This window comes from Phragmites australis, chromosome 3 (assembly GCF_958298935.1).
Source record: "Phragmites australis chromosome 3, lpPhrAust1.1, whole genome shotgun sequence".
In the NCBI taxonomy this organism is placed as follows: domain Eukaryota; kingdom Viridiplantae; phylum Streptophyta; class Magnoliopsida; order Poales; family Poaceae; genus Phragmites; species Phragmites australis.
This window is the reverse complement of record NC_084923.1, coordinates 23,031,441-23,057,296: the sequence shown is the minus strand read 5'-3', so window position 1 is coordinate 23,057,296 and position 25,856 is coordinate 23,031,441. Positions and strand designations below refer to the sequence as shown.

The window sequence follows — 25,856 nt, the reverse complement described above, 5'->3', positions numbered from 1 at the left end:
TGATAGTCTTCAACATCTTCACTCACTGAGCAACAGCATACATGTCGCATAGTGTAGGGAAAATAGCAAGTGTGAGCATATGACGCGCTCAGCAAGTGTGAGAAAGATAATGATATGCAGGCTTATATCAAGAATAGATTAACACATGGTAAATTTGCGTAAATGCGAGTAATGAAAACATATTTGGACTTAAAAGCATTAAGCAATTATTAAGTGAATGTAACCCATACAGTCCAACACCTAGCATACAAGGCTCCCCACCTTGCACAACATAACCGTCCAGTACTCCCTATACCAGAACCAAAACCATAACCATCTAATACTCCATGTACCAGAACCATAACCACAACCATCTAGTACTCCCTGTACCAGAACCATAACCACAACCAAACTTATAACCACAACCCACTAATCATGTGAGGATCCAAGTCTCTCATAACCGTAAGCACGGTTGTTATAACAGTTTTATACTCTGCAGATGTTGTCCAGCTTTCTCCATGAGTTAGTGAATTCCATGTTGCCGTGTTCGCGAAACACTTAACACACGCCAGTGGTGTGCCGCCAAGAATCACTGTATGACACTTTCCACTAACCAGAGACTAATCCAGTGTGTGTCTGCCCACTAGGTTTCACCGTCAGACTTTACGTAAGCTAAGCTCCTACCCAGAAGCCCCCTTTTGTGCTGACCCAACACACACTGGACAGACTCTAATCAGTATGTCACGCCTTACCCATATCAGCCTCGTGGTTGGTACGTTACTTCTTGGGTTGTCGCTCCACGAACCGGTCCTTACTTAAGTTACTTGAGCAAACACTAATCCAACATCATAACCATGACAACCATCAACACCACTTTGCTCAAGGCTTAAAGTTCCATGTTGCTAGACCATTAACATATTAACCTTCATTATTGCATATGTTCATTAGTCAAGATTATGACACTTTTCAACATCCCAAAAGCATGGCTAAGCAATCTACCCATAAAAGACACATAACCATAAACCATCTAGGTTACAAAGGATGATAAGGGAAAATCTAGGGAAAACCCTAACATAGGTGACTACCCATCATATTGATTCTGCATGCAATTTTGTAAAACAAAATATTTAAAAACATAGGTTCAAGATGATCAAAGACACTTGCCTTTTACCTAATGCTGCTCAGTGTTGTCGAAATCTTGGTCTTGAAGTCCCTCGAACTGCTCCGGAACGTTATCGACTAATCGTAAGAACTACCAACAAACAACACAAAGGAAACACTAAGAACAACATACCAAACATCATCAAAACACTTTAAAAATACTATGGTTGGATAGGGATGATTTTACAAACATTTAGACGCAAGAATCGCCTAAATCGGAGTTAAGATGAAAAGAGAACAGCTTTCGGGAGATGGATTAGACTGAAAAGGAAAAACTAGTTTACTGGAGTTATCTTCCTATGGGAAAAGAGCTTATTGCACAATCACTGTGTCAGGCTTGACAACATCCTTATGCAAGATTCAAGAAGTGTAGGGCAGACTAGACTTCGCTGACTAGGCTAAGGAGAATGATGTGGCGCTGACTTGGCATGTTATGCAAATACCGTCTTGGATTAAAGAAGGGATACGCTGAGGTCTAGTATCGATCACCTATGATGGATCAAAAAGGCCGAAGGTTGCGCTTCTAGGTTTAGAATACTACTGGTGACTCTATGTAGCGGTGGTGGTTCGGGTTTCGTCGGAGATGGCGATCAGGCACGTGGCCACAGACATCGATGTCGGCTTCAGTGGCGTTTCAGTGAAATGAGGGGAGCATGATGTAGAACGCGGAAAGACTAACTCAACGGTATGGTTGGTTTTGGAAGGGGTCATTCGAGGTAGCGGCAAAACAGCGATGTCTGCTTCTAGGTTTGGTAGTGACCGCGAACAGATGCAGGAACGAAGGCGCTCGCGTTCCAGGAGATTGGCTATGAAATTTGAGAAACTGTTTGAACATAGATGTTCATATATCCCGAAAACACAATGTTATGGTATAGTTTTGGGTAGATCATCCACTGAGAGGAAGAACGATCAGCGGAGATGAGACGGGTGATGGCTGCGTCGTGCTGTGGTTGGCAATGGCGTCCTGGTTGTTTCGCTGTACAAACAGGGATGGGCTCCTAGGGTAACGTAGAAGACTCCATGAGACACGCCGTGACACAGTTGGTGCATCCATACGGCTTTCGGATTGATGGGGAACGCGAATGCAAATTCGGTGCGCGTGCAGAACGCGTCCAGAAACTGGACAGTGGGTATGTCCACCTTGATTTCGATAGTTTGGCTGCTCTACTGGCCGACCTGGTTTGTGAGGGCGTGGGGAACATCATGGGACATGTACCGGTGAAAGGGATTAGTGATTTGACCTCTGGTCAGTCGGGAACATCGATGCCAATCGGCTACAGCGCGACTGTCTCGCAGCTGTCCGCGACGGCGACGACCGTGGCGGCATAGATCGGGCTTTGGCCGAGGCTAAGGCTTGGCTAGGGACTTAGTATGATGCTAAAACAGTAGTAAGGGAGGAGAAGAAGGGGTCCTCACATTGCTTTGATGGTCGAGGAAAGAGGATTCGTGGAGAAGACGACGTAGCGCATCACCGGCGGCGGCTCCGGCGAATGGCAGCGCTCCGGCAACGCACGGACAGGGAAGCAGGGACTTCTAGGGCTTGGGAGCATGGAATAGGGGTAGGAGAGGGCGTGCAACTCATATTTATAGGGATAGGTACGGCTGGTTGAGGCGGAGTCCAAACCGAACATTAATTGGATTCGAGTTCGAGTCGGTTACGGTTTCCTTTTTCGCAGCTTTATATTTCAAGGATGATATCTCCATCGTCCGGACTTCAAATTGGACGTTTCTTGATTCTAAATTGTAGTGCCCGAAAATATCTACAACTTTGGTAGTTATTGTAACTTCTGAAAACGCCATCTTGATTTCCAAAAATGCACCACAAGATAAACTGTTTGAACTCGGACTTCTCTGCGCAGCTCTGATTTCGGGGGCTATAACTCCCAGCTCCATTATCCAAAAGGGGACTTCCACAGGTTGAAATAGAAGCTCTCGACGAGACCTACAAATTTGGTATTGTCAAGATTTGCATTTGAGACTATTTTGAACTCCGAAACGTCATGAGAAGATGAGGCTGTTCAAGACTCCGCGAAAATTTACAGATTTTGTGGATCCTTTGTGTTGGGCCTTCTAGAAGACTTGGCTAAGGGTTTGGACTTGAGCAAGATTGAGTTCAAAGATACTTTAGGTATATCTAGAGTTTAGAAAAGAAACTTTTGCAGCGAAATTTGAATAGGGTTTGAATTTAAATTGAGCTTGAAGTGAATTTAAGAGAAACGAAAAAGATGAGGTTGAACAAGAATATGAGTAGAAAAGGAATTTGAATTTGGATTTGGGTAGAATTTTAGAAAGATGACAGATTGAGTTTAAACAATGATTTGGATAAGATTTGAATTGAACTAGAGAAGGATCAAGTATAATCAAGAATTGAATAGATGATGAATTTAAAGACTTTGAATTCTACCATTAAGATCCTTAACTTATTCACTACTGAGTTTTGTAAAAACTTTTTCAAAATCTTTTTCACTCAAAACACCAAAGAGAAAGAAAAGGAGAAAGAACTCTAATGTATTTACCTGGCTCCTAGCAAAACTCAGCATGCAATGCACACAAAATAATAACCTATATTGATTGATTGATTAAGAAAATAGGTTTTAAACCTATACTACTGGTGAAGCTATTCAATAATCTTGAAAAAATTTAGAAATTTGAGAAATCTGAAAATCATGGTGTTACACTCTTCATCCCCCAAATCCATATCTTCAATGATGCTAGGGATGTGCTCCCCTTCATCAGCTACACCCATCGGTTGCAGCTCTGAAATATCACCAACATCCTCCCTGGACCCGACATTAGCCGCCTCTGATTCATCTTCCACTGCCTCACTTGATCCTACTACTGCTTCCGCAGAGTTCACCTCAGTTTGATCTTTCAGGTACGCCTCAGCTAACAAAACCAGCAGCAAACCCCGTTCACAACATATATCTATATACTGCCTCCAAGTTGATGTGGCTTCGATGGGAACAAGCTCACCAAAGTATCCATGACTAGCACAGCTGAGGACAGCTTTCAACTTCAGCTCATGTTGCTGCAGATTCAGTTGGAAAAACCACATGAGCCATTTGCACACACCCACAATGGTCCTCTCATTAGCTTTACAAAGACCCTTCCTGACATGACGAAATCCAGACAGATCTACACCGTTAAGACCGTACCTAATTTCACCCTCACCATAATATATTTGAAAAATTAATTTATCTGTCATCCCTGAAAACACCCGCAAACATAACCAATATTAAGACCAACAAACTATATTTCTAATTATCGGATAAAATTATTTCTAAATGTTACATCCTAGGTTCGCAAATTATCATATACTGCTACCTCCTATGTCGTACATTACAACCCTAATATATTAAAAATAATATTTTATATTTCACTGCTATCGTACAATTTTCTAAGTAAATTTGACAATTTTCTAAACCCTGCGTCATACATGTCTAAAACCTATGTCATATACTACTACTGCACTAATTAACAACAATAAAAGGAAAAAAAGACTTACCCGAAAATAATCTTCAAATCCGCAGCTCAAATGCAGCAGGGCTTCGTCGGGCTCTCTTCCTCCCGTCTCCTCTCCTCTCTTCTCCTCCCTCTTCTCAACTTTTTCTTTTTTCTGAATAAAATGACATTTTGGGCTAATTTTAGCCCCTTTTATAGAAGAGGCCGGGTGGGAGGCAGCCGAGCGGTGCGGGCGGGAAGGCCCCTTAGCGCCCTCTAGGGGGCTCGGGCGGGCAGGCCGTACCCGCCCTCTGATGGGGCGGTTAGGCCTCCTGCCCTCTCAGAGAGCGGTTAGGTGGCCTAACCGCCCTCTTAGAGGGCTGCAGCTCCCTGAGAGGGCTGCAGGCACCTAGTTTTGCAATTTTTCCCGCGGGAAATCTATTTATTTAAATTTTTTAATATATATATATATATATATATATATATATATATATATATATATATAACTCTCTCAAAGTGAGCTACGCGGATGCTAAGAGCGGCTGCCCAATGGATAGGAATTCCGCTATATGTCCGGTGGCCAAAACTAGGCCTCGAATCGGGGAGCCCAGCACCAGTACCAGGCAGGAGGCCCGTCCTACCCACAATCCCACAGGGCACCACCAGCTGTGCGCACACTGCACTCTCTGCTCGTCGAGTGCTCCATAGAAAGGGAATGCTTTGCTAATTCGTTAGAAAACCAACCCCAATATGCGGCTGGCCCTCGGCGATAGGCACCACAAATAATGGAGCCTGTAGCACTGTAGCTTGGCTGCAACTTCTTGCCTCACTGTAGGATATAGTATGGGAGGGTTGAGACCTTGGTGATGCAAATTCGTTGCGTGCTTAACCCATTTGAACCGCCCAAAGGCTGTAATTTTATGAGTAGCCAAACCAGTAATTTTGTCCTAGGTGTCGTTTGCTAAGAGAACTGTTTATAGGGGGGTCCTGAGTTTTTCACGAGTGCCTAGCACCCAAATTTGTTGTTGTTGGATCAGGCGATCCAAGGGTCCATGTGCCTTTTCTTCTTACTCATATCTTTCGAACCAGTTATCACTTTGCTGCAAGCGAGGTAGGATCTCACCGGGGCTCCACATTGGTTGCGCCCTCACCACTGCTAATTCCCATAATTCATCATCCCTCCTCTCGACACTGCTCACCGGTCGTTCCCCGCCATTCCGGCCAACGATGTCCCACCCCATCCACCAACCACAACCACCACAAGGCTGACCTTCCTCCCCAACAATCCCTTTTAAGACCGGGGATGAGGGAGTATTGGAGGAACATCTCAACCTGGAGATATTTAGACGGTGCACTATAGTATTACTATAGATGTCATAGTATATTAGCCATCACGTGGTATGTGAAGGGGTAAAATACCAAAAGTACCCCTCTAGGCATATGATTGTAACATAATATCTTAGGGATAGACTGGTAATTTCCCCTGTCTATTCTCTCTATAAATATGTCCTCTAAGGGCAGGAGAGAGAGGACCCAGTGGTTTTTTTCCCATTACACAAATGATATTTCTCTCGCTCTCTCCTTTCCACTCACAGGCTCCGCCTCCCAGCTTGAGTCTCCTCTTATGAGTGGGGTTCTCGCCATATCTGTTCAAGACACGCCCTCGTGCCCCCAAGAGCATACCGTCTGTGGGGATGCGAACAAAAAGCCTTGTCGGAAGGAGAAAGAGAGAGAAAGCACCAAGTACGGCGAGCAAGACGTCGGCGTGCAGGCTACCTCCGGCTTAGATATGTCGTCGCCACGTGAGCAGGCGCGGTTTGATGCACGCGCAGCGACCACGCCCTCTGTGCGAGCGAGCTGTGGCCAAAAACTGCGTGCATACGCGCACGTTAGCCCCTAATTGGCTACACCTGCAATTGAGCCGGAGTACGCCCTCGCCCACCCTTCGGAGAGAACGCGAGGGCCTCTCAGGCCCCTCCAAACACGTATGGGATAAAGGGGATGCAATTGTGAGCGCCACTCCATGGCACAGCCCCATTGGCGTATTGCGAGTGAAGAGCCCGCGCTTGCATCGGCTCGAGTGAGCGTGACCAACGATTGTGGTGTGTTGCGAGCCTCATGCCCCTCCAGCATGGAGCGAAGACTAACCCATATGAGAGAAAAAGCAAAGGTAAAACCTATGCGAACCTCCAAGCACAAGGTAAGTGCATGCACCCATTTATTGTGCAGTAATTAGATACCCTGTTCATTACTAGTGTCAACTGATGGTCAGTTGAACCTACAAGTGGACTAGCTAGTACTCTTGCTAGTATTTTTATCGTTACATGCTATTCTTTGAGCAAGCGTCCACTGCACCTACTTGTTGTCAGCTTTGGGGCATTGAAAACCTTCATTTATTAACACCAAAGCTAGAAAGATAATGGTGAAAAATGGAGTAGACCCGTTTACATACCATGAGATAAGGTTATAAATGCTCAATCGTGCATGTAGTGGCAGAAATAGAGTAGGTAGCCAATAAAAAATAGACTATCCCACCTGACGCACACACTATTCACGGCAAAGCATGGTGTCGCAACACTTGACAAAAGCTTTTGCGTTCACACTATGACCCAGGAATATTTACTCTCATGGTGTAATAAATAGTAGTATATTTTATTTATCATACGCAGAAGAGATAGTAACATGCATATGGATGGTATGAGAGGATAGCTCTTAACTTTTATGGTACCCACGTTTTCTTGCCGCTATCAAGCTTATCTTATATCAGCATGTCAGAATATCTAATGCACCTTTACTTTGGCCACTAGCTCCTATGGGTTGTCGTACTACCATACGCATATTCTAAGAAAAGCATGCACCTAGCCAAGGGCAACCTCGAGCGTGTGCTTAGCTTTGACAGGTCCTTGAATCGTGTCAGCATGCTGTCCGTCGGGCCACTCCAGAGGCCGAGCGCTCTACACCGTCTCCACAGAACACACTGGAGGACGGACACTCGGAGCCTAGCCGAATCGGAGGCTCCCCCATACTCCAGAGCCTCACCATACTTCGGCCTCGACGGGCTCTGGCCTCATCGACCTCCAGCGCATCCATTCCTTGCCATACTCTGGAGCCTCACCGTAGCCCTTCTGCTTGACGGACCACATCCGCGCTCACGACCGGAGCCCTCCTCACTCACTGTTGGGTTAGGCACCAAACAAGGAGCACACGCAAGCATTGAAGAGAAGCTAACACTCATACTCAACGCTGAAAGTGCATCTAGCCTCTATGTATAGTTTTGGTAATTAATGACAATACCTATGGACTAATAATGGTGTTGAGTTTGTTAGTAGGTTATTCCATTGGTGATGCATGGAGGAGAGATATGCATCAAGATGAATAAGCTCTTAGTAATGATTGGGTAAGTTAATGATAATACTTATGGACTAATAATTATGTTGAGAATTATTATTAGGTTATTTCATAGGAGATGCATAAATGATGAAGTATGGATTCATTGAGAATTGCTATGAGTTCAAAGAATTATATCAAAGTCATTGAGATCTTAGTTATGCTCATAAGAGGAAAGAAAAACTCATAGAAGATTGGCGATATGCGTGAATACTAAGTTACTTGTGGAGATCAAGTAACTAAAGGTATGCCATTGTCAATAGAGTTTTATAGACTAACACATGTGCTTTGTGCTTAAGAGTGAGTTGAGGTTATGATCCACAAGAAGACATAAGTTGAATTGAAATCATATATGCCAAGAGTGAAGAACAAGAGTGGACTCCATATATGATAAAGTGAATTCTTTGAAGATGTCGAATGCAAAGTGATTTTTCTATGGCAAGACAGTGAAGGACATGCAAGACTCATCTGCGATGGACCATTCGTGGTGAAGGGCAAGCAAATAGCTTGGCGCCGAAGGACCAAGGCGGTGGTGAAGAGCAAGTGAAGGCTTTGCGCCAATACCGTGGGTGGCCATAGGAAACTACGGGTGATTTACATCAATCACATAAAAGAATCAATAAAAAATGGAGTGACGATGATATAAAAGTTGGCAAACCTCTAAGTTTGAAGGAAAGGGGTGGTACTTAAAGGTATTCAAAGGCTCAATGTGATTCAAACGTGTTTTATCTTTGAAATTGAGTATAGGTATATCGCACTGTTAAGAGGGATGCAATGTAGAGCTATTTATCATGTCTCAGTGCTCAAGAGTTTCTAATCAACCCAAAGTAAGAGTTCACTTTAGGAATCCGGTGCGGAAAATATGGAAGTGTCCAAATTAGGTTTAAGAGTGTTCCTACTTTGATCCTATGTGTTTGAGATCATGATTTTATTTGGGATGTTTAGCCCTCTGGATAAGCTTTTCATATAGTCCAAAATCGTCGAAATCAAACATCGGGATCAAAAGTTATCGTCATTTTTAGAGGATCAGCTGTGCTGAAATTGAACATTCCGGGCTGACTCGGATACTCCGGGTTAGCCAGAGTCTCCTGGTTTAGCTCTGAGCCGAATGATCTGTTAGGGCCTAAGTGTTTCACACGAATACTTCGGGTTGATCGGGAGACTCTGGGTCCTATAGTTGTCCGGACCCTCTGAGTTGTACTCTGGCCAGGGTTCTCGGTTACACGTTCAAGTGCTAACCCGGATATTCCGGGTTGACCCAGATACTCCAGTTCCGTACAAAAAGCTAATAGCTATTTTTTTGGGGAATGGTACAAATAACCCCTCACCCCCACCCTTGTTTGCTGCTGCTTGGGCATGAAATAAAAACCTTCTAGAGCCAAAAGAACTCCCTCCCACTCCAATCTAGTGTGTGATTTGAGAAGAAAAGTGAGTTTGGTTGAGAGATTGCAATTTTGAGTGCAAGTGAGCATATCTCCCATCTTGAGCACTTGGGTTCATCTGTAAGAAGTTCATCATCGCATTTGTTACTCTTAGAGCTTGGAGCTCCTAGGCGGCTAGGTGTCGCCGGTAAGCACCCAAGGTTGTGGTGTGCTGCGGAAAATTTGTAAAGGCTTCGATTTCGCCTCCATAAGGGAAGAAATCAAGAGTAGAAGCCAAGCTCAAGAGTGATCAAGCTTGGAGAGAAAAAGGGTTGAGAGAGACTCGGCTCAAGGTGATCGAGCCCCTCAACGGAGATGTAGGAACCTCTAGTGGAGGTGTCCAAAACTTCGGGAAACAAATAGCGTGTCTCCTCTCTTGTTTCCTTCTTCTTGAGTTATTGCTTAATATTTGTGCATATTGCTCGATCTACTTGCTCGTGTGAAATTGATTGTAGATTCTCCGTAGATCTACTTGGAATCATCACTTGTAACACACAACTTCATTTGATTTGAGCTATAACTCTTTAGGTATACTTTAATTTTAGTTTCAAGTTCATTCTCTGTTGAACCCGGAAGTTCCGAATTTGACCCAGAAACTCTAGATACTATACAATCAGCTCTGAACCTAGAGGTTTCGGATCTAACCCAGAGCATCTGGGTAAACAGTGTTTTCATTGTTTTCCAATTAATATTTTCTTGTATATCTTTTGCTAGATTTGATTAACCTTTGTCGCCCTAGGATAGTACTTTCACACTTCTTTAGGGTGATTGTGCGCTAGTTGAGCCTAACATATTTAGGTTTTTCTCTTGTGAAAAATCTGTTAGTTTTTTTTTGTTGCAAGTTTAGGCCAAGAGTAAAAAGGGACGAATTTTTGTAAAAACGTATATTCACCCCCCTCTAGGCGACATCGTTGTCCTTTCAAAAACGAACACACACGAGAGCACATGCACATAGAGAAGAAAGTTGACACTGCTCACACCACAGAAGCTCACAAACTGAATACCCACGAGGGGAACACCTCACGACTAGAGCTCTGTCCAGCTTCCGGAACCCACTACGCTCTACGGCCTGAGTCCGTCCGCCTCGCTACTGGCAAAGCCCATCTCCAGCCACCAGGGCATCCAAACCGTGCCTACTCCAACCTCCGGAGTCTCCGACCATGACTACACCGGAGCCTCCAAGCCGCGCCTACTCTGACATCCGGAGTCTCCGGCCACGACTACACCAGAGCCTCCAAGCCGTACCTACTCTGGCTTCTGGAGTCTCTGGCCACAACTGTACCAAAGCCCCCAGCCGCACCACTCTGGCGTTGCCTACACCGACTTTGATGCTTCCAGGTGTGCCACTCTGGCGTCGCCTACACTAGCTCCGAAGCCTCCGACCGCTCCACTCCAGAGTCGCCTACACCTGCTTCGATGCCTCCATCCATGCCACTCCGACGTCGCCCGCACTGGCCACTGAAGCTCCCGACCGCTTCACTCTGACATCACTTACACCGGCTCTAATGCCTCCGGCTGTTGCTAGGCCTCCTCTGGCTCACTTCCATGCCAGAGACCTCCTCCAAGCTCCTCTAGCTCCAACCACCTCCATGCCAAAGTCAGAGCTCCGAGCCACCTCACTGGAGGCCACACATACTAATCAAAGGCCATGTAGTGCTTCAGGCGTCCGTGCCAGAGGCCGGGCTACACTCCGGCCGACTCTCTGTCGGAGGCCGAGCTTCGCATGCTGGAAACCCCTCCGCGCACCATACTGAAGGCCTTCCATGCTCCCACCGGAAGCCTCACCCAGAGTTGGGCTCCCCGCCGGAGCTTCATGTACTCACCCTAGGTGCTCATGTATTAGACCGGCTAATGTATGTTTCTTGTTAGCCTTCATCATTGCACTGAGCTTCCCCGTGCATGCACGTTCTACGAGCTCCGAGCTACTTGTCGGAGGAGGTGCTCCGGTCATATTCCATGCCAGGGGACGAGCTCCTCATCGAGGGCCTCGCTCCCACCGCTCTCCTCAATAGAGGCCGCACTCTGGCCGCCACCCTACGTGCTCATCGACCGAGAAAACTCTCCTCCTCAAGCTGCGTCAGCTACCGTAGGAGCTCGAACGAGCTAGCTTGCCACTGCAACCCATGAACAGCAATGCGAATTAGCATCATGGGCCGCATGGGGCAGGTTGGCTACATGCATAATCAATATAATAAGGTACATGCTAGACCACCAGCGTATAGTCTTTGCATGCATTCCTTTCCAAGGTACGTGTTACCCTGCTAATGCATGTTCTTTGCATGCATATCGTTTACAAGGTAGTACTGGTGCATGGTCATGCCCATCTCATGCTAAAAAAGTCGGCTACCGGCCAATGTGTGCCAGGCGTATGAGCACAGCATGTGTATTTAACACTTATCAAGCATGCACTCTTTTCCTCACACATAAAATGAGTAGGGCATTAGGCCACGAACGTTACGCCTGTGTGTAGCTCTTGCTTCTTGTGATATATGCATGCATACGCGCATAGCTTTCTCTGTTTTTTAGGAGCCAGAAGCAGGACCTTGTGTGGGCCTAGGAGCAAGAAGTGGTTGAGACCCGACTTCACAAGAACCAAACTGGTGGACCCCCTCCAGGAGCGCGCAAGCCCCTCCAGCCTCGCCAGCTCTGCCTTCGGCCCAACAGGACACTGGCCACGCGCTCCTGAGGTAACGCACCTGAACTCCTACTGATCACCAGGTATGCCCCACGGCTACCACCTCAAGTTCAACATCGTTGTTTACTTTCGACCTTTACACGTCATTCTACTACAATTAGCTATTCCTAGCAATAGTAAAATATCAAAACTTAAAGTTATACCTTAGGCTGGCATGCGCTAAAAATAGCCATCCGACCTAGTCATAACTTATGCTACAACTAGCTATTCACTGACAATAGTAGATTGTTAAGCTTAAGCTATATCTCCGTTCAATAGTAAACTGTTAAGCTTAAGCCATATCTCTGTTCAACAGTTGACAGTAAAACCTAAGTCATATTCCTACTCACAGTAGACAACAAAACTTAAGTTATATCTCCGTTCATAGTAGACAGCAAAACTTAAGTTATATCTTAGTTTGGCATGTGCTAAAAACAGCCATCCGACCTAGTCATAACTTATACTACAACTAGCTATTCACCAATAACAGTAAGGTACCAAACTTAGCTTAAGTTATATCTTTGCCCAAATATTGTATAGACATCAAAACCCTCCTCAATGATAGCATAGCCTCTGTGGCAGAGAGATCTTAAAGACCTATCGTATAAACCCTCTAGCATCTTGAAGACGAAGCCTCCATGCCGGAGAGGTGCAAAACCCTCTGACATCTTGAAGGCAAAGCCTCCGTGCCGGAGAGGTACTAAACCCTCTGGCATCTTTAAGGCAAAGCCTCTGTGCCAGAGAGGTGCAAAACCCTCCAGCATCTTAAAGGAAAAGCCTCCATGCTGAACATGTGATAAACCCTCCAGCATCTTGAAGGCAAAGCCTATATGCTGAAGAGGTGCAAAACCCTCTAGCATCTTGAAAGCAAAGCCTCTGTACCGGAGAGGTGCAAAACCCTCTAGCATCTTGAAAGCAAAGCCTCTGTACCGGAGAGGTGCAAAACCCTCCAGCATCTTAAAGGCAAAGCCTCCGTGCTAGATCAGCATTGGACCCTCTGTCATCTTGAAGGCCTAGCTAGCCTCCATGATGGCTGCGGCATGCACCCTCCGGCATCTTGAAGGCAAAGCCTTCGTGTCAGATCAGTATTGGATCCTCTATCATCTTGAAGACCTATCTAGCCTTCATGACGGCTACAACATGCACCCTCCAGCATCTTGAAGCCAAAGCCTCTATGCCGGATCAGTATTGGACCCTCTGTCATCTTGAAGGCCCAGCTAGCCTCTGTAATGACTATAGCATGCACCCTCCAGCATCTTGAAGACCTAGCCTCCATGCCGGATCAGCATTGGACCCTCCATCATCTTGAAGGCCTAGCTAGCCTCTATGACGGCTGCTGCATTGGATCCTCCATTATCTTGAAGGCCTAGCCTCCGTGCCGGACCCGCAAGGACCCTACGACATCTTGAATGCCTAACCTCCGTGCTGGAGAAGTCTAACACCTTACACTCCAAAAAATATGTAGGTCACGGCAAACAGCTAGCCAACGTAGAATTTAGTTTTGCCCCCAACTAACGTAACTAAGTGCCCCTAAAAAATTGCACCCTCCAACCGCTAGCGGCCGCAGAGGGCGAGGGGGCTGGGAAAGGGGAGACAAATGAAGTGTTGGTATGACTAAAGTTAAAAGGTGAAAGTCAACACAGTACAATTTCATTCATACATCATACATGAGTACATAGGCATACGAGTGGTACAATCGCCTTAGAAGGTTCTCTGCCTCGGTTAAAGCCATGGCATTTAGTGCTAATAGAACGCACCCTCCGCCCACTCACGGCCAAAAAGCGCGAGGGGGCCGAGGAGTCAGGGAGCTAAAAGGCTTGGTCAATCCTAAACAAGTTACAGAATTTTGCTATTCCATATCGGAACACAGTATGCTCAAAACCTTCCGGCATCTTGAAGGCAAAACCCTCCGTGCAGGAGAGGTAATTATTCTCCAAACAAATACAGGAACAATGCAAGAGCTGAGATTCCAACAAACTTGAGTGAGACTCAGAATATGTTGGCTCCGTATAGCCCCACGCCACCTCAGCCTCGCCGTCAACTCCACCTCCGACATCTACCGCTGAGGGGGTAGTGAGCTGCCTTAGCCTCGTCGTCAACTCTGCCTTCAGCTTCCTCCACCGAGGACTCCAGATGGCTCTGCCCCATCATGACCCTCAGCCTTGCCATCAACTCCACCTCTAGTATCCACCGCTGAGGGGGTAACGGGTTGCCTCTGCCTCACCAATGACTCTTCCTTCGGTTTCTGCCTCCGAGGGCTCCGGACGGCTCTGCCCCTATCACGCCCCTCAGCATCGCTGTCGACTCCACCTCCGACATCCACCGCTGAGGGGGTAGTGGGCCGCCTCCAGCTTCCACCACTAAGGGGATAGCAAGCTGGCTTAGCCTTGCCATCGACTCCACCCCCTGCTTCCGCCGCTAAGGGCTTCGAAAGGCTCTGCCTCGTCACGCCCCTCAGCCTCGCCATCGACTCCACCTCCGGCATTCACCACTGAAGGGGTAGCAGGCCACCTCAGCCTCGCTGATGACTCCACCTTTAGCTTCTTCCGTCGAGGGCTCTGGATGGCTCCGCCCCTGTCATGCCCCTCAGCCTCGTTATCAACTCCACCTCTGGCTTCCACTGCTGAGGGGGTAGCGGGCTGCCTCAGCCTCGTCGTCTACCCTGCCCCTGACTTCCGTCATTGAGTGTTCTGGACAGCTCTGCTCCATAATGCCCCTCAGCCTCACCGTCGACTCCACCTCTGGCATCCACCGCTGAGGTGGTAGCGGTCCGTCTTAGCCTCACCGATGAGTCCACCTCTGGCTTCCACCGTTGAGAGGGTAGTGGGCTACCTCAACATCGTTGTCTACTTAGCCCCTAGCTTCTGCCACCGAGGACTCCAGACAGCTCTACCCCTATCATGCCCCTCAGCCTTGTCGTCGACTCCACCTCCGACATCCACCGCTAAGGGGGTAGCGGGCTGCCTTAGCTTCATCGTTGACTCCACCTTCGCCTTTTGCAATCGAGGGATCCGGATGACTCTGCCTCTATCACGCCCTCAGCTTTGACGACAACTGTGCCATTGGCTTCACTGCAATGCTTTGGCTGGTCTAACCTCCATCGAGCATCGTCAGGGGCTCTGGACCATGTCACCTTCATCAAACCTTATCACCGCCGCTTGCGGCCATCATCGAGAGGTTTTACAAGGATGAGAAGTTGTTTGGGTTATCCTAACACCTAGGTGGGCCTGGAGCTAGTTCTCTGATCATCCGCTCACCCCTCGTAATCTCAGAGCTGCAAATGAGAGGGTACTATTGAAGGAACGCCCCAGCCTAGAGATATTTAGATGGTGCATTGTGGTATTACTACAGCTGTCATAGTATGTTAGCCACTACGTGGTATGTGAAGGGGTGAAGTGCCAAAAGTACCCCTCTAGGCATATGATTGTAACATAATATTGAGAGGCAGGCCGGTAATTTCTCATGCCCTTCTCTCTATAAATATGCCCTCCAAGGGTAGGAGAGGGAGGACCCTAGTGGTTTTTTCCTATTACACAAATGATATTTCTCTTGCTCTCTCCTTTTCAGTCACATGCTCTATCTCCAAGCTTGAGCCTTCTCTTATGAGTAGGGCTCTCGTCGTATCTGTTTAGGGCATGCCCTCGTATCCTAACAAGGAGCCTCACTGAAGCTGAACCCCCAAATTTGAACCCTAAGTACCAACCCCAAAACCCTAACCTCGTTAGGAAGACGTCGAAGTCGAAGAAAATCCCCGCACATGAATCACAATACAAATAAGAGAGGCTCAAAATCGAGTGATGGAGCTGGCTAAACACTGGATTGTATTTTAGGATTTCCCTGCCTAAGAGATCTCTCAAAACTACTTGCCATTTGGTCTCAAACACATTTCCTTGATCCTAATATTTGAGAACCATCACATCACCTAAAACAACAGTGGCCTCACCAAGTAGATTCAGCAAGGTGGAACTTGAGGGGGGCGTGGGGTTAAATTACTTATAATCTTTGTTCTATGCATTTGGTGAAAGGAGTGCAATGACTGTGTTTTCTGAGGAGGAAACCATACATGTTGGAAACCGACACCTTATTACAGTATGAAGCAAAGCAATGGATCCTTTGCCACAACATACGACCTTTAATAGTTCTAATTGTTTTAGTCATATCTTTTGGAAATACACCCCATGTCGCTCCCTGGAGCGGCTCAGGAGGCCCCTCCATCCTCTGCACCGCCACCCTTCTCCCTCCCCCTCCCACCTCACTGTCGCCTAAGCAGGCCATCGGAAGCCCGCGTAGCTGCAAGGACGGTGGTGACGTGGATTTTTTACACGGTGACCGCCCTCAATGATGGTAGCGTGAGCTTGAAGTCGCCCAGCAGTGGGTGTCAAGATCGTCAAGACAGTAGCCTACTGTGGGCACAAGGGTGGCCTCAGGAGCTGAAGGAGTGCGGGGTCGCCCGGATCTGCGAGTTGGTGGTGTCCCCCTGCGTTTTTGCTTGGTTGCGGCAGAGAAGGCTATGGACTAAGCAACTCTAGCGGGTAGTAGCTGTCTGCATGTGGGATGGGCAAATCTACTTGCTGGGTGACCGGATCTGCTCGTTCGAGGGGGTTGCATGGTGCTAGCGTCCGCACTCGGTGACTGGTCCCACGTGGTGGTGTGGCTGTGCGAGTGACAGCGGCCACGCGAGGATGATGGCGGACGTGTGAGGGTGACATATGATGTGCTAGAGGTGGCCGCACACATGGCGCTAGAGGAGATGGTCGTGCGTGGCAACCCAAGGGCGCTGCAACTAGATGACACAGAGAAGGTGTTCGCACGCGGATGATCAAGTGACAGTCTGCGTGTGCCAAGCGTCGACAGTCATGCTTGGCGCCTGAGGGCACGATGGAGGCGGCCATGGGCTTCGACGACTTGTGGCTCGGTCCTTGTCACAACGCATGCCGGTGGAGGTCAGTTAGTGTTCAGCAAGAGCGCATGATGTTGGGTGGTAAGGAGGGTTTCGGGTAAAAGCCTAACTTGGATCTATTGATGCGAGCGATGGCGACACTCTTGGGTGTTGTTATCCTTCCTAAAGGTGTCGCTATGAGATCTCTGTCTCCACCCACCCCGAGAGGATCCTCCGGCTAAAAACCCTGATCTCTTTCGAGATCGAGCAATGGTATCACTTTTGACACCGTGTCCTCCGTGGAGGAATTGCCTTGGAGCTCCCTGCCCTGCACTGGCTGGGATTGATGTTGAGATTAGCAGCGATGAGGCTCAAGTCTAAGGTGATGACGAGTCTTCTGCTTCCTTGGAGCTGCATTTTATGCTTCACGACGGGTGGCTGACAGGCTTGGGTTGATCGTGTTGGTATGGAGTCACAGCTGCTTCGTCGTTAGGGTGCGACAAAGCTTAGCAACGATAGCACATATTATGCTCTTTCTCAAGGCTATTTTGGTGGTTATTGTGTGCGGGGATGTAATGATATTGAGGCATAGGTTGTGCTCCATCATGAGAAGTTAGAGTTGCTATGTCGCTATTGCGCACTTGTGTCAGACTTTATCATCTGTAGATTGTTAGTTTATTTTACCAGTGTGTTATGGTGTTTTTTTTCTATTATTGAATGAATAAGCAGTTCTCCTGTTTTTTTAAAAAAAACAGCACCTGGCCTTTGAAAACTACTTCACCGTGAAAATCAGAGTCCTTGATATAGTTTATAGCTTCCCTAATGTTTGACTTTTTCCTCCCCTTCGGATTCTTCCTGTCTTCAATTCAGTTATGCTGCTGTTTTGCTTTTGGTTCGTGGTGTAACTCCTAACGCTAACCACACTGTTTGCTGTGGGTGCACCGGGCCCATATTTTTCACTATCATATTCCAGTCACCTCCTCTACTGTGCTGGTAAGATGGCGACGGTGATCCGATCACGAGACGATCAGGTACGCTCCTCCAAACACGAAACAGGACCACTTCAAACCGTCAGAAGGTTGCCACCTGGGGCATCGCCACTCCAGCAGTAGCTCAACCAATCTCCACGAGAACAACGTGCTCAAAACATAAACTATGCAAGAAATGTAAAGAGTCCAACTTGCAGTCGCAGAAACGAAATAAGATAATCTCAGCCCTCTGCATTTATACACACGCGCCCAGCCAAGGCAACGGCCAAAGGAAGGGGAAAGAAGAGGAGAGCAAGATTTTCTCCCAAACAAAAAAAAAAAAAAGAAGAGGAGGAGAGCAGGAGGAAAAGGCAAGGAAATCGAGCGAACTGAAGCAAATTTCGTGTCGACTCGGGTTGGTTCGGAGGCTCTCTCTTCTGTTCCCGGCGGAGATTTGAGGTCCGCGGGGAAGATGGCTCCTGCGAAATCTGGGGAGAAGGCGAGCAGCTTCGCCATGGCCTGCAGCCTCCTCAGCCGCTACGTCAGGCAGAACGCCGCCGCCGCCGGCGAGCTCGGCCTCGGCATCAGAGGTGAGCGCTCTTCTGTTGTGGAAAAGTTGGGATTGTGAGGAGCTGGATCCCTTTTTTTTTTTTTAATTTCTGTTTGGAGCTTAGAACTAGTTGTTGGGGAAAGTTGTAATTTTGGGCTCGATTCATGCAAAGAACCTGCGATTTTGATTTGCTCCCGTAGTCGTCTCGTGTTAGATCTGGTTCCAAAGTCTTGATTTTAGAAGCAAAAAGATCCCCTTTTGTGTGCAATATTCGTTAAAATTCGTGCACCCTTGTATCGTCAGGAATCTGACACTTCCTGTCCATTTCTGGACAGCTAACCTGGAACCTTTGATGTGGGGAATTTTCGCTGAAGAAGCACACTCTTCTGGTTTCAGCTGAAGTTGATGCGCAGAGAACGTCGGCAGACGCGGAGAAAGGGGAGGCGAGGAAGGAGACCATGGAACTCTTTCCCCAGAACGCTGGGTTCGGCTCCGAGGCCGCAGCACAGGGGGACCCTGATGCGAGGTATTGGACGGGACAAACACCTCTCGATTCGATTTAGTTCAGTTCAGAGCAGTTCTTGTTCATGCAAAATATTGTTGTAGTTAGTTAATTGGCTTAGTAAGTAAATAACAAACTCTTGTGAGGAGGAGCCCTCGGCTGACCAGATCTTGTTCCAAGGAGCTGTGGTATAGGTCACGGCCCTAATTCTTTGTATGAAGTAGATGATTCACTCATCGCGACGCGGAGATCAATATCTAGAAACGAATCAATGATAAATATGTGACGTGATAATTTTGGAACATATGATCTGAAACTGAATGTTTTAAGAGTAATTGTTCTTAGGCATGTTAGGTTGCAAACCACACTTTGCCAAGCTTTACATGGCAAACTCTGGCAGGCCACAGTTTCTGTGCCAAACTTCTTGTTATGAAGTAGGAGTAGATAATTCATCCATCGAGGTGTAGAGCATGGACTCTAGAAATTAACCGATGATAAATATGTGCCACGCTAGTTCTGAAACTGGATGATCTGAAACTTAAAACTTTAATCCATCGTAGTTGTTATTCTGTATAAGTTGGCTACCTATTAGACTGAAGATGATACATGCTTGTCAACCAAAATCTTTGGTTCCAATAACTGGGACTCAAAGCTTTGTTGTCTCGTGACTCTCAGGGAGCAAGAGAAGCGCCAGCTGACTATCTTCTACGGCGGGAAGGTCCTTGTGTTCAATGACTTCCCTGCTGAGAAGGCAAAGGACCTGATGCAGATGGCTAGCAAGGGTACATCTGTAGTTCAGAACACTGTCTTGCTGCCATCCTCCACAATTGCAACAGTTACTGACAGTACTAAGGTCTCGGCCATGCCAGCTCCACCAAATGCTGAGGTCAATGCCCAGAAGGTTGTTTGTCCGAATGCTGCAGGTAACTAATCCACCCCTTGTTAATATGTATAACATCTGAATGATTAATTTCTATCTTGCTCATTGTTCTTTAAATATATGTGCAGCAGATATTCCTCAGGCCCCGAAGGCATCTCTTCGTCGGTTCCTAGAGAAGAGAAAGGATCGGTAGGTTACTCTTGCTATCAGGATGACATGAATACGGTCAACATTCTACAAATCTTGGATGATCTAATTTGTGCTATTTCCTGTCTCAGCATTACTGCAAAAGCACCATATCAAGGTTCCCCTTTAGATGATAAACCTGTCAAGGAGGAGGTGCCGGAGAGTCAGCCATGGCTCGGGTTAGGACCTCAGGTCGCCAATCCTGACCTGAATTTAAACCAAGGATGCAACCAATGATAAGCAGTTCAGCATTGCTGTCTTCGAAACTGTGATACTCCTGTGGTCAGAGGACTGGATCGTAGGGACTCTCACAAGTCATGTGTCAAATGTTTTGTGTTAGGCCTATGACTCCTTTATGCGATGCTTTGCGCTTGGATACAGAGGTTTGGATGTAAACAAAGTAGCTGATGATGAACATGAGGGTTATCAGTGCTGCTGGGACAGGTTCGGCTGATTAACCCTTGGCAACCTGACCCAAACCGCCATGGTAGAAAGGAGAAGAAACTATAGTAGTTGCTAGAACTCGTTCGTATTTTTGGATGATCTGTGTGCCGTTTGGCTTTGGCATTGCTGTCTACAAAGCTAGTGATTGTAGCAGATACAGACTGTATGATTATTTTTCTTGTCATGTTAATGTTCTCATCTTCCGGTTGCTTTTGCTGACTTATGAAATAAGATGACTTTGCACAAAACGTGTGCCGACCAGGATTAAGCTCATTTGAGGTTCTTGTGGAAGAGGGATTGAGTACTAAAAGCTCCAAAGAAAGCTCTTTAATTTTGGGACATGTCTGGCATGAACATACCTACCGTTAAGTATTGGAGATCCTGTTTGGAATGTGAGAAATATGCTATTTCTTACAACATTATAATGGAAGGTGAGAAATTTAGAAATGTTAGATTCAATATAGCTATTGTTGCCAATGATGATTAAAGTCTATAAATTTGATGGTTCGATGGTTGGATGTGTTTGTTTTTTTAAGAATTTCTAGGATTTCTTTTTTTTAGTGCATCATGTGAGGATTAATCTAGAGGCTCTAAAAGAAACCTCTAATTAATAATAGTAAGATTTATCGGAACATTTTAGCGAAACAACTGTGTGATGTGAGATAAAAGGAAAAGGTAACCAGACGTGCGGCAAGGCCACAACAGAAGGCTTCGCTTGACAACGAATTTGATGCACCAGACCGTGGCCCTCGCTTCTTCTCTCAAGGCTGCACAACTTGCAGGGTCGACGAAAGCGAGCACGCGTGTATCACAGCTTTTCTCGTTGCAAACTTGCATGTCGTTCCGTCTGTTTCGTTGCTCAAACACAATCCGAAGCGAAAGGGATCATCTGATATTCAGATGCATGGCGTGTATGTGTATGAACGCCAAAGGGTAGGAAGTTGCGGATGAGAATAATGAAGAAGTAGGTCGGGTGGTGCTGTCCGAGGAGTCGGACAAGCTGGGCGATAAGATGGTCACATGTATGTTATCTACTTCCTGGTTCCAAAATACAGGACGTATTAGGGTTTAAAAATATATTTGAAAGTATATTTTGATTATTAATTTATTTTATAATATATTATTAATTGCTACAAAATTAATATCATATTAAAAGATATATAAAATACGGATCTATCGATACAACTTTTGTACATTAAAACATAGGTATAATTTAACTAATTGTTGGTTAAAATTTACGAAGTTTGACTTTTTCAAATTTTAATATGCCCTGTATTTTAGGAGGGAAGGGGTGTATCGGAGGAGTATGTGAGAAACGAAACGGAGGTTTTGGTGGTACTTCAATCCAAACAAACATTTGCGAGTTTTTTTTTTCTTAGAAACAAATTCCGTTAAACCAAGGGTGCAGCTAAATCACTGGCCACGAAAGTTGTTACACAGACCAGGAAATTCTCTAGCCATAGCTGAGCAGCATCCCCAACAAGTGTAGTATCATACTTTGCTAGCGCATTCGTGGCCGAATTACATTCGCAGGGACAATGGACAACCCTGGCCTCGGTGAATTGCATCGACAGCATATTACGAGCTTCCATTGCTAACACCCCAAGTGGAGAGAGATCATAAGCTTTTCCGGATAAGGCAGCAACTAAAATTTGAGCGTCAGTTTCAAGGACGATCCTTGTCATGCCCCCATTCGCTTGCCTGACGAAGAGCAGCCACCGCCGCTTCCAATTCTGCATGTAAAGCGTTGTTTACCATTGCAATTTGCCCCGCTCCTGTTGTAAGAATCTCTCCTAAGTTATCACGGATTACAAATCCCCAACCGCCGGCTTTTTTTGGTGTCGGAGAAAGAACCATCAATATTCACTTTCAGGATTTCACTTGGGGAAGGTTGCCATTTTGCCTAAATAGTCTCAGTTCGGTTGTGGGGCTTTTTCTTTAGCTGTTCAAAGTTCGACAAAACTGTCAGGCGATGAATGACAGCATCTGAATTCCTGCTACTCTTCCCTGCATTAATCTTATTTCTTACCGACCACCATACCCATAGCAGTACACACATCTTCATCTGATTTTCTGATTCCAAAGTCCATATAGTTCTGAATATGTCTTTTGTCGACGTGCACTCGAGCAGTCTCAGTCGGATAGCCTCCATATTTGCCCTTCTCCAAATATCCTTGACCCATTTACATTTTAGGAAAAGGTGGCCCCCATCTTCATCCATTCTGCAGCAAACTGGGCAACTCAGTTTCAGTGTCGACCCCTCTACGAGCCAAACTAGTACGGAAGGGTAGGCTGTTATGGCTCTACCTCCGTAGAAAAACTTTAATCTTATTTGGTACTGGAACCTTCCAAATTTCTCCCAAATTTGGTTCATGGTCGCTCCACCCTCTGAAGTTGCAGAATCTCTCTTCAGACGTTGATTCCTCCTCAATCGCATGCTCATATCGAGCTAGCGCTTTTGGTGCGTATTTTGCTTCATGTCTATCCATTCCATGAAGTCACAGATAGGTGGAGGAGACTGGACAAATAAAATAAGAGGGTAGATTAGTAAGATAGTGCATGAAATCATACGAAAAATGCCATATTAGTGATATACATCGTTATACTGGTGGATACTCGTACAGTCCATGTCGAGGTTTATCGTACTAGTAGTTGGCACACATGACGAAGCGTAGGCCATAGGCTTATCGTACTTGTAGTTGTCATACCGGTAGTTAGCACACATGAGGTTCGTTGATCGTCATCATCTTCTATGCGAAGTAGGCATGACACCCCCATCGAAGAGCATATACATCACCAAGAAGTTTGTGATATATTTGTTGATTAACTATGCATCTTTTGGGAACGTCTAACGCAAAAGAGGAGTATTCGAATCAATGGAAAAAAGATAAGTAGGGTGAGCACATAGGAAATTACGAACCTAAATGTGAGATACATACTGGTCGGACAACATCACTATCATTCTTTGCCTCCTAGAGAAACCTACAACAGAAAGATGGTCGGCTTGTTTGCACATCATGAGATACGTTTGACGCTGCTCATGCAAAAGAGCCCTAAGGTCCTCAATGGTTATATGTTGGAGCAGAGCGGTTAACGCAAAACAGAAGAGTCTTGCATGCAATTTGGCCACAACTTGGATTAGATTGCTCTCCTTGAAGGGATCATCTTTTTCTTCATGCACAACCTGCAATGAGGCATTAAGTGCTATATGGATCATTGTAGGTGTCCATAGAAAGCATGTACTCGAAGATCCCGTCATAGATTTATTGATCCTTTACTGCAACGTTATGGCATTGTACCAAAGCATGAATCCCTGATTATTTAAGAAATATTAAACAAGTATTAAAATATCATAATTATTTGACAACATTACATAAATTATATGCCAGAATTATTTGACAAATATTACATAAATTAAAATTAATTAAATTAACAAGACAGTAAATAATACATAATAGGAATGACTACGATAATGAAGTCAATAATACATGTCTCATTAACAAGTACAAGTACACCGAACAACTGCACTAGTGACTCAACAATGACGACGATGCATGCAATCCCCAGGAGTGTACGTGTTTGGTGGGTGTGTGGCCTCATCCCAGCGGTCTGTGTTGGCCCCTGCTCGTGTTCCATTGCTCGTCATCATCATCGTCCTGCCTTGTGGGACACCCACCGAACGTGTATCCCGCCCTACTAACTCTTCCTTGCTTGCATGAAGAAGAATCCTCATGCGGTAGTGTGGACGCCCTTAAAACATGCTCCAACAGAGTTCGATGTGCCGAAGGCTCGCCCTGCTGGTACCACTGTGAACCCCCAAGTGCATCCGGATATTAGGGGTACTGTGCGCTAAGGAGCTCAGTGAAGCTGGTGGCTTGCATTACAACAGCCCAGTCAAAATCATGTGTGTCGCTCCTGTCAGGCGTCTACTGCATCTAGTCAACGACGTCCTTGTGACAAGTCGATGCTGTAGGCAGAGGTGTCAGCGTAGACTGAGGAGGTTATACCCAATGTGGGGCCTGTGAACCCAGTGTACACTGCTCAGGCGCAGGAGCCTGCATGCACTCCTCATGATGCTCCGAAGCAGAAGGTGCCTCTTGTGACTATGCCGGAATGGGTTCATCATGGGCACTAGACGAGCGCCTATTGTGGGAACCACATGACAGGTCCATGGCTGGTAAGTCATACCCCCTCCAATGTGGGGTACAACCACCTAGAACACGTATAACGGATATGAAGTGGGACCCTTTCGTCCTCATTTAGTCCTAGAGAGGGTTTCGATCCCTCCGCGTTGATGACCTGCTTGATCCCCACAAGCTTGCTCCGCCTGCATATGCATCTCGTACGCCTCTTCAGTTTGTATAAGATAAGGGCCATGTCAATAATACAGAGGTTTAACTAATAAAATCGTTATAAGTACCACATCAATTACCACAATATGAAAAGGTGAGCATGATCCTTGGGGAAGGGTCCGGGACCTGGCTCTATAAGTCTGCTGAGTATGGTGGCACGCATGTGCGGACGGTACCATGAAAGGTACTCCCACTACGTGGCGTCATCGTATTGTCTAGCAGAAATGATGACATCCACCGCGGCTGACTCTGTCCACCTTTGTAGGTGCCCGACATTCACGGATGCCCAGTCCTACATGCCTCTGCCCCCTGTACGCTCCTCATGTACGTGACAAAAACAATTTATAATTTATTAACATTGATCACCAAATGTACTAATGCTACCTAAAATAACACACTTACTCGTACACGCACCTGCGGGTACCCAATGTACCTATGTATACGCTCAGGAGAATATGCTTCCATATTATTCATGTACAACAAGAAGTATTTGGTCATCTCTAAGTCTGAGACACACCAACAATATGATGGGATGAGCCCTCCGGTCGTAATTTCGGCCACTCGTGCTATACGCAATGGATCTCACTCCACGAGATCGGTGCTAAGGACATCCAAATCACTAATCACTCGGGAATAACTATCATGGTCTTGCTGCTGACTCTATCTCAGCCTGGCATGCATCCATCGATACCCCATCGTAGGCCTCATATCATATACAATGCCATCAGAGATGAAGACTAGATAGTAGATCTTGAGCACCCAAGGCTAATAAACTGGGAGGTACTCCTAGCTCCATAGCTGTAAGAGGTGTAGGAAACCTATAACTGATCTCTTCTTCTTTGATCGCTGGGTGACATCACACAATCCTCTATACGTGGCAGCCAGCACAACAGATCCCCAACTATAAGATGTCAGCTCATAAGGGTGTGATGTGAGCTGACTCGCTAAGCATACAATATGGGGGATGACATAACGCCTCCCTTATTGCAAAACATGATGCCTCCCAGCAAGACGTACAAGTACAACTCATGG

At 46.3% G+C, this 25,856-nt stretch overlaps 1 protein-coding gene across 2 annotated transcripts; it reads left to right on the top strand.

Annotated features, from left to right (window-relative positions):
• The first annotated feature begins 18,140 nt into the window (after nt 1–18,140).
• LOC133912659 (protein TIFY 10a-like) lies at nt 18,141–20,720 on the top strand. Of its 2 annotated transcripts, none has more exons than XM_062355511.1 (5): nt 18,141–18,500; nt 18,857–18,986; nt 19,638–19,885; nt 19,974–20,031; nt 20,121–20,720. In XM_062355511.1, the coding sequence occupies exons 1-5, from the start codon at nt 18,383–18,385 to the stop codon at nt 20,263–20,265; spliced, it is 699 nt and encodes a 232-aa protein (XP_062211495.1). In that variant the 5' UTR covers nt 18,141–18,382; the 3' UTR covers nt 20,266–20,720. The 2 variants fall into 2 exon arrangements, with proteins under 2 accessions (XP_062211495.1, XP_062211494.1); XM_062355510.1 differs by having other exon boundaries at nt 18,142–18,500; nt 19,971–20,031.
• The last annotated feature ends 5,136 nt before the right edge of the window (nt 20,721–25,856 follow it).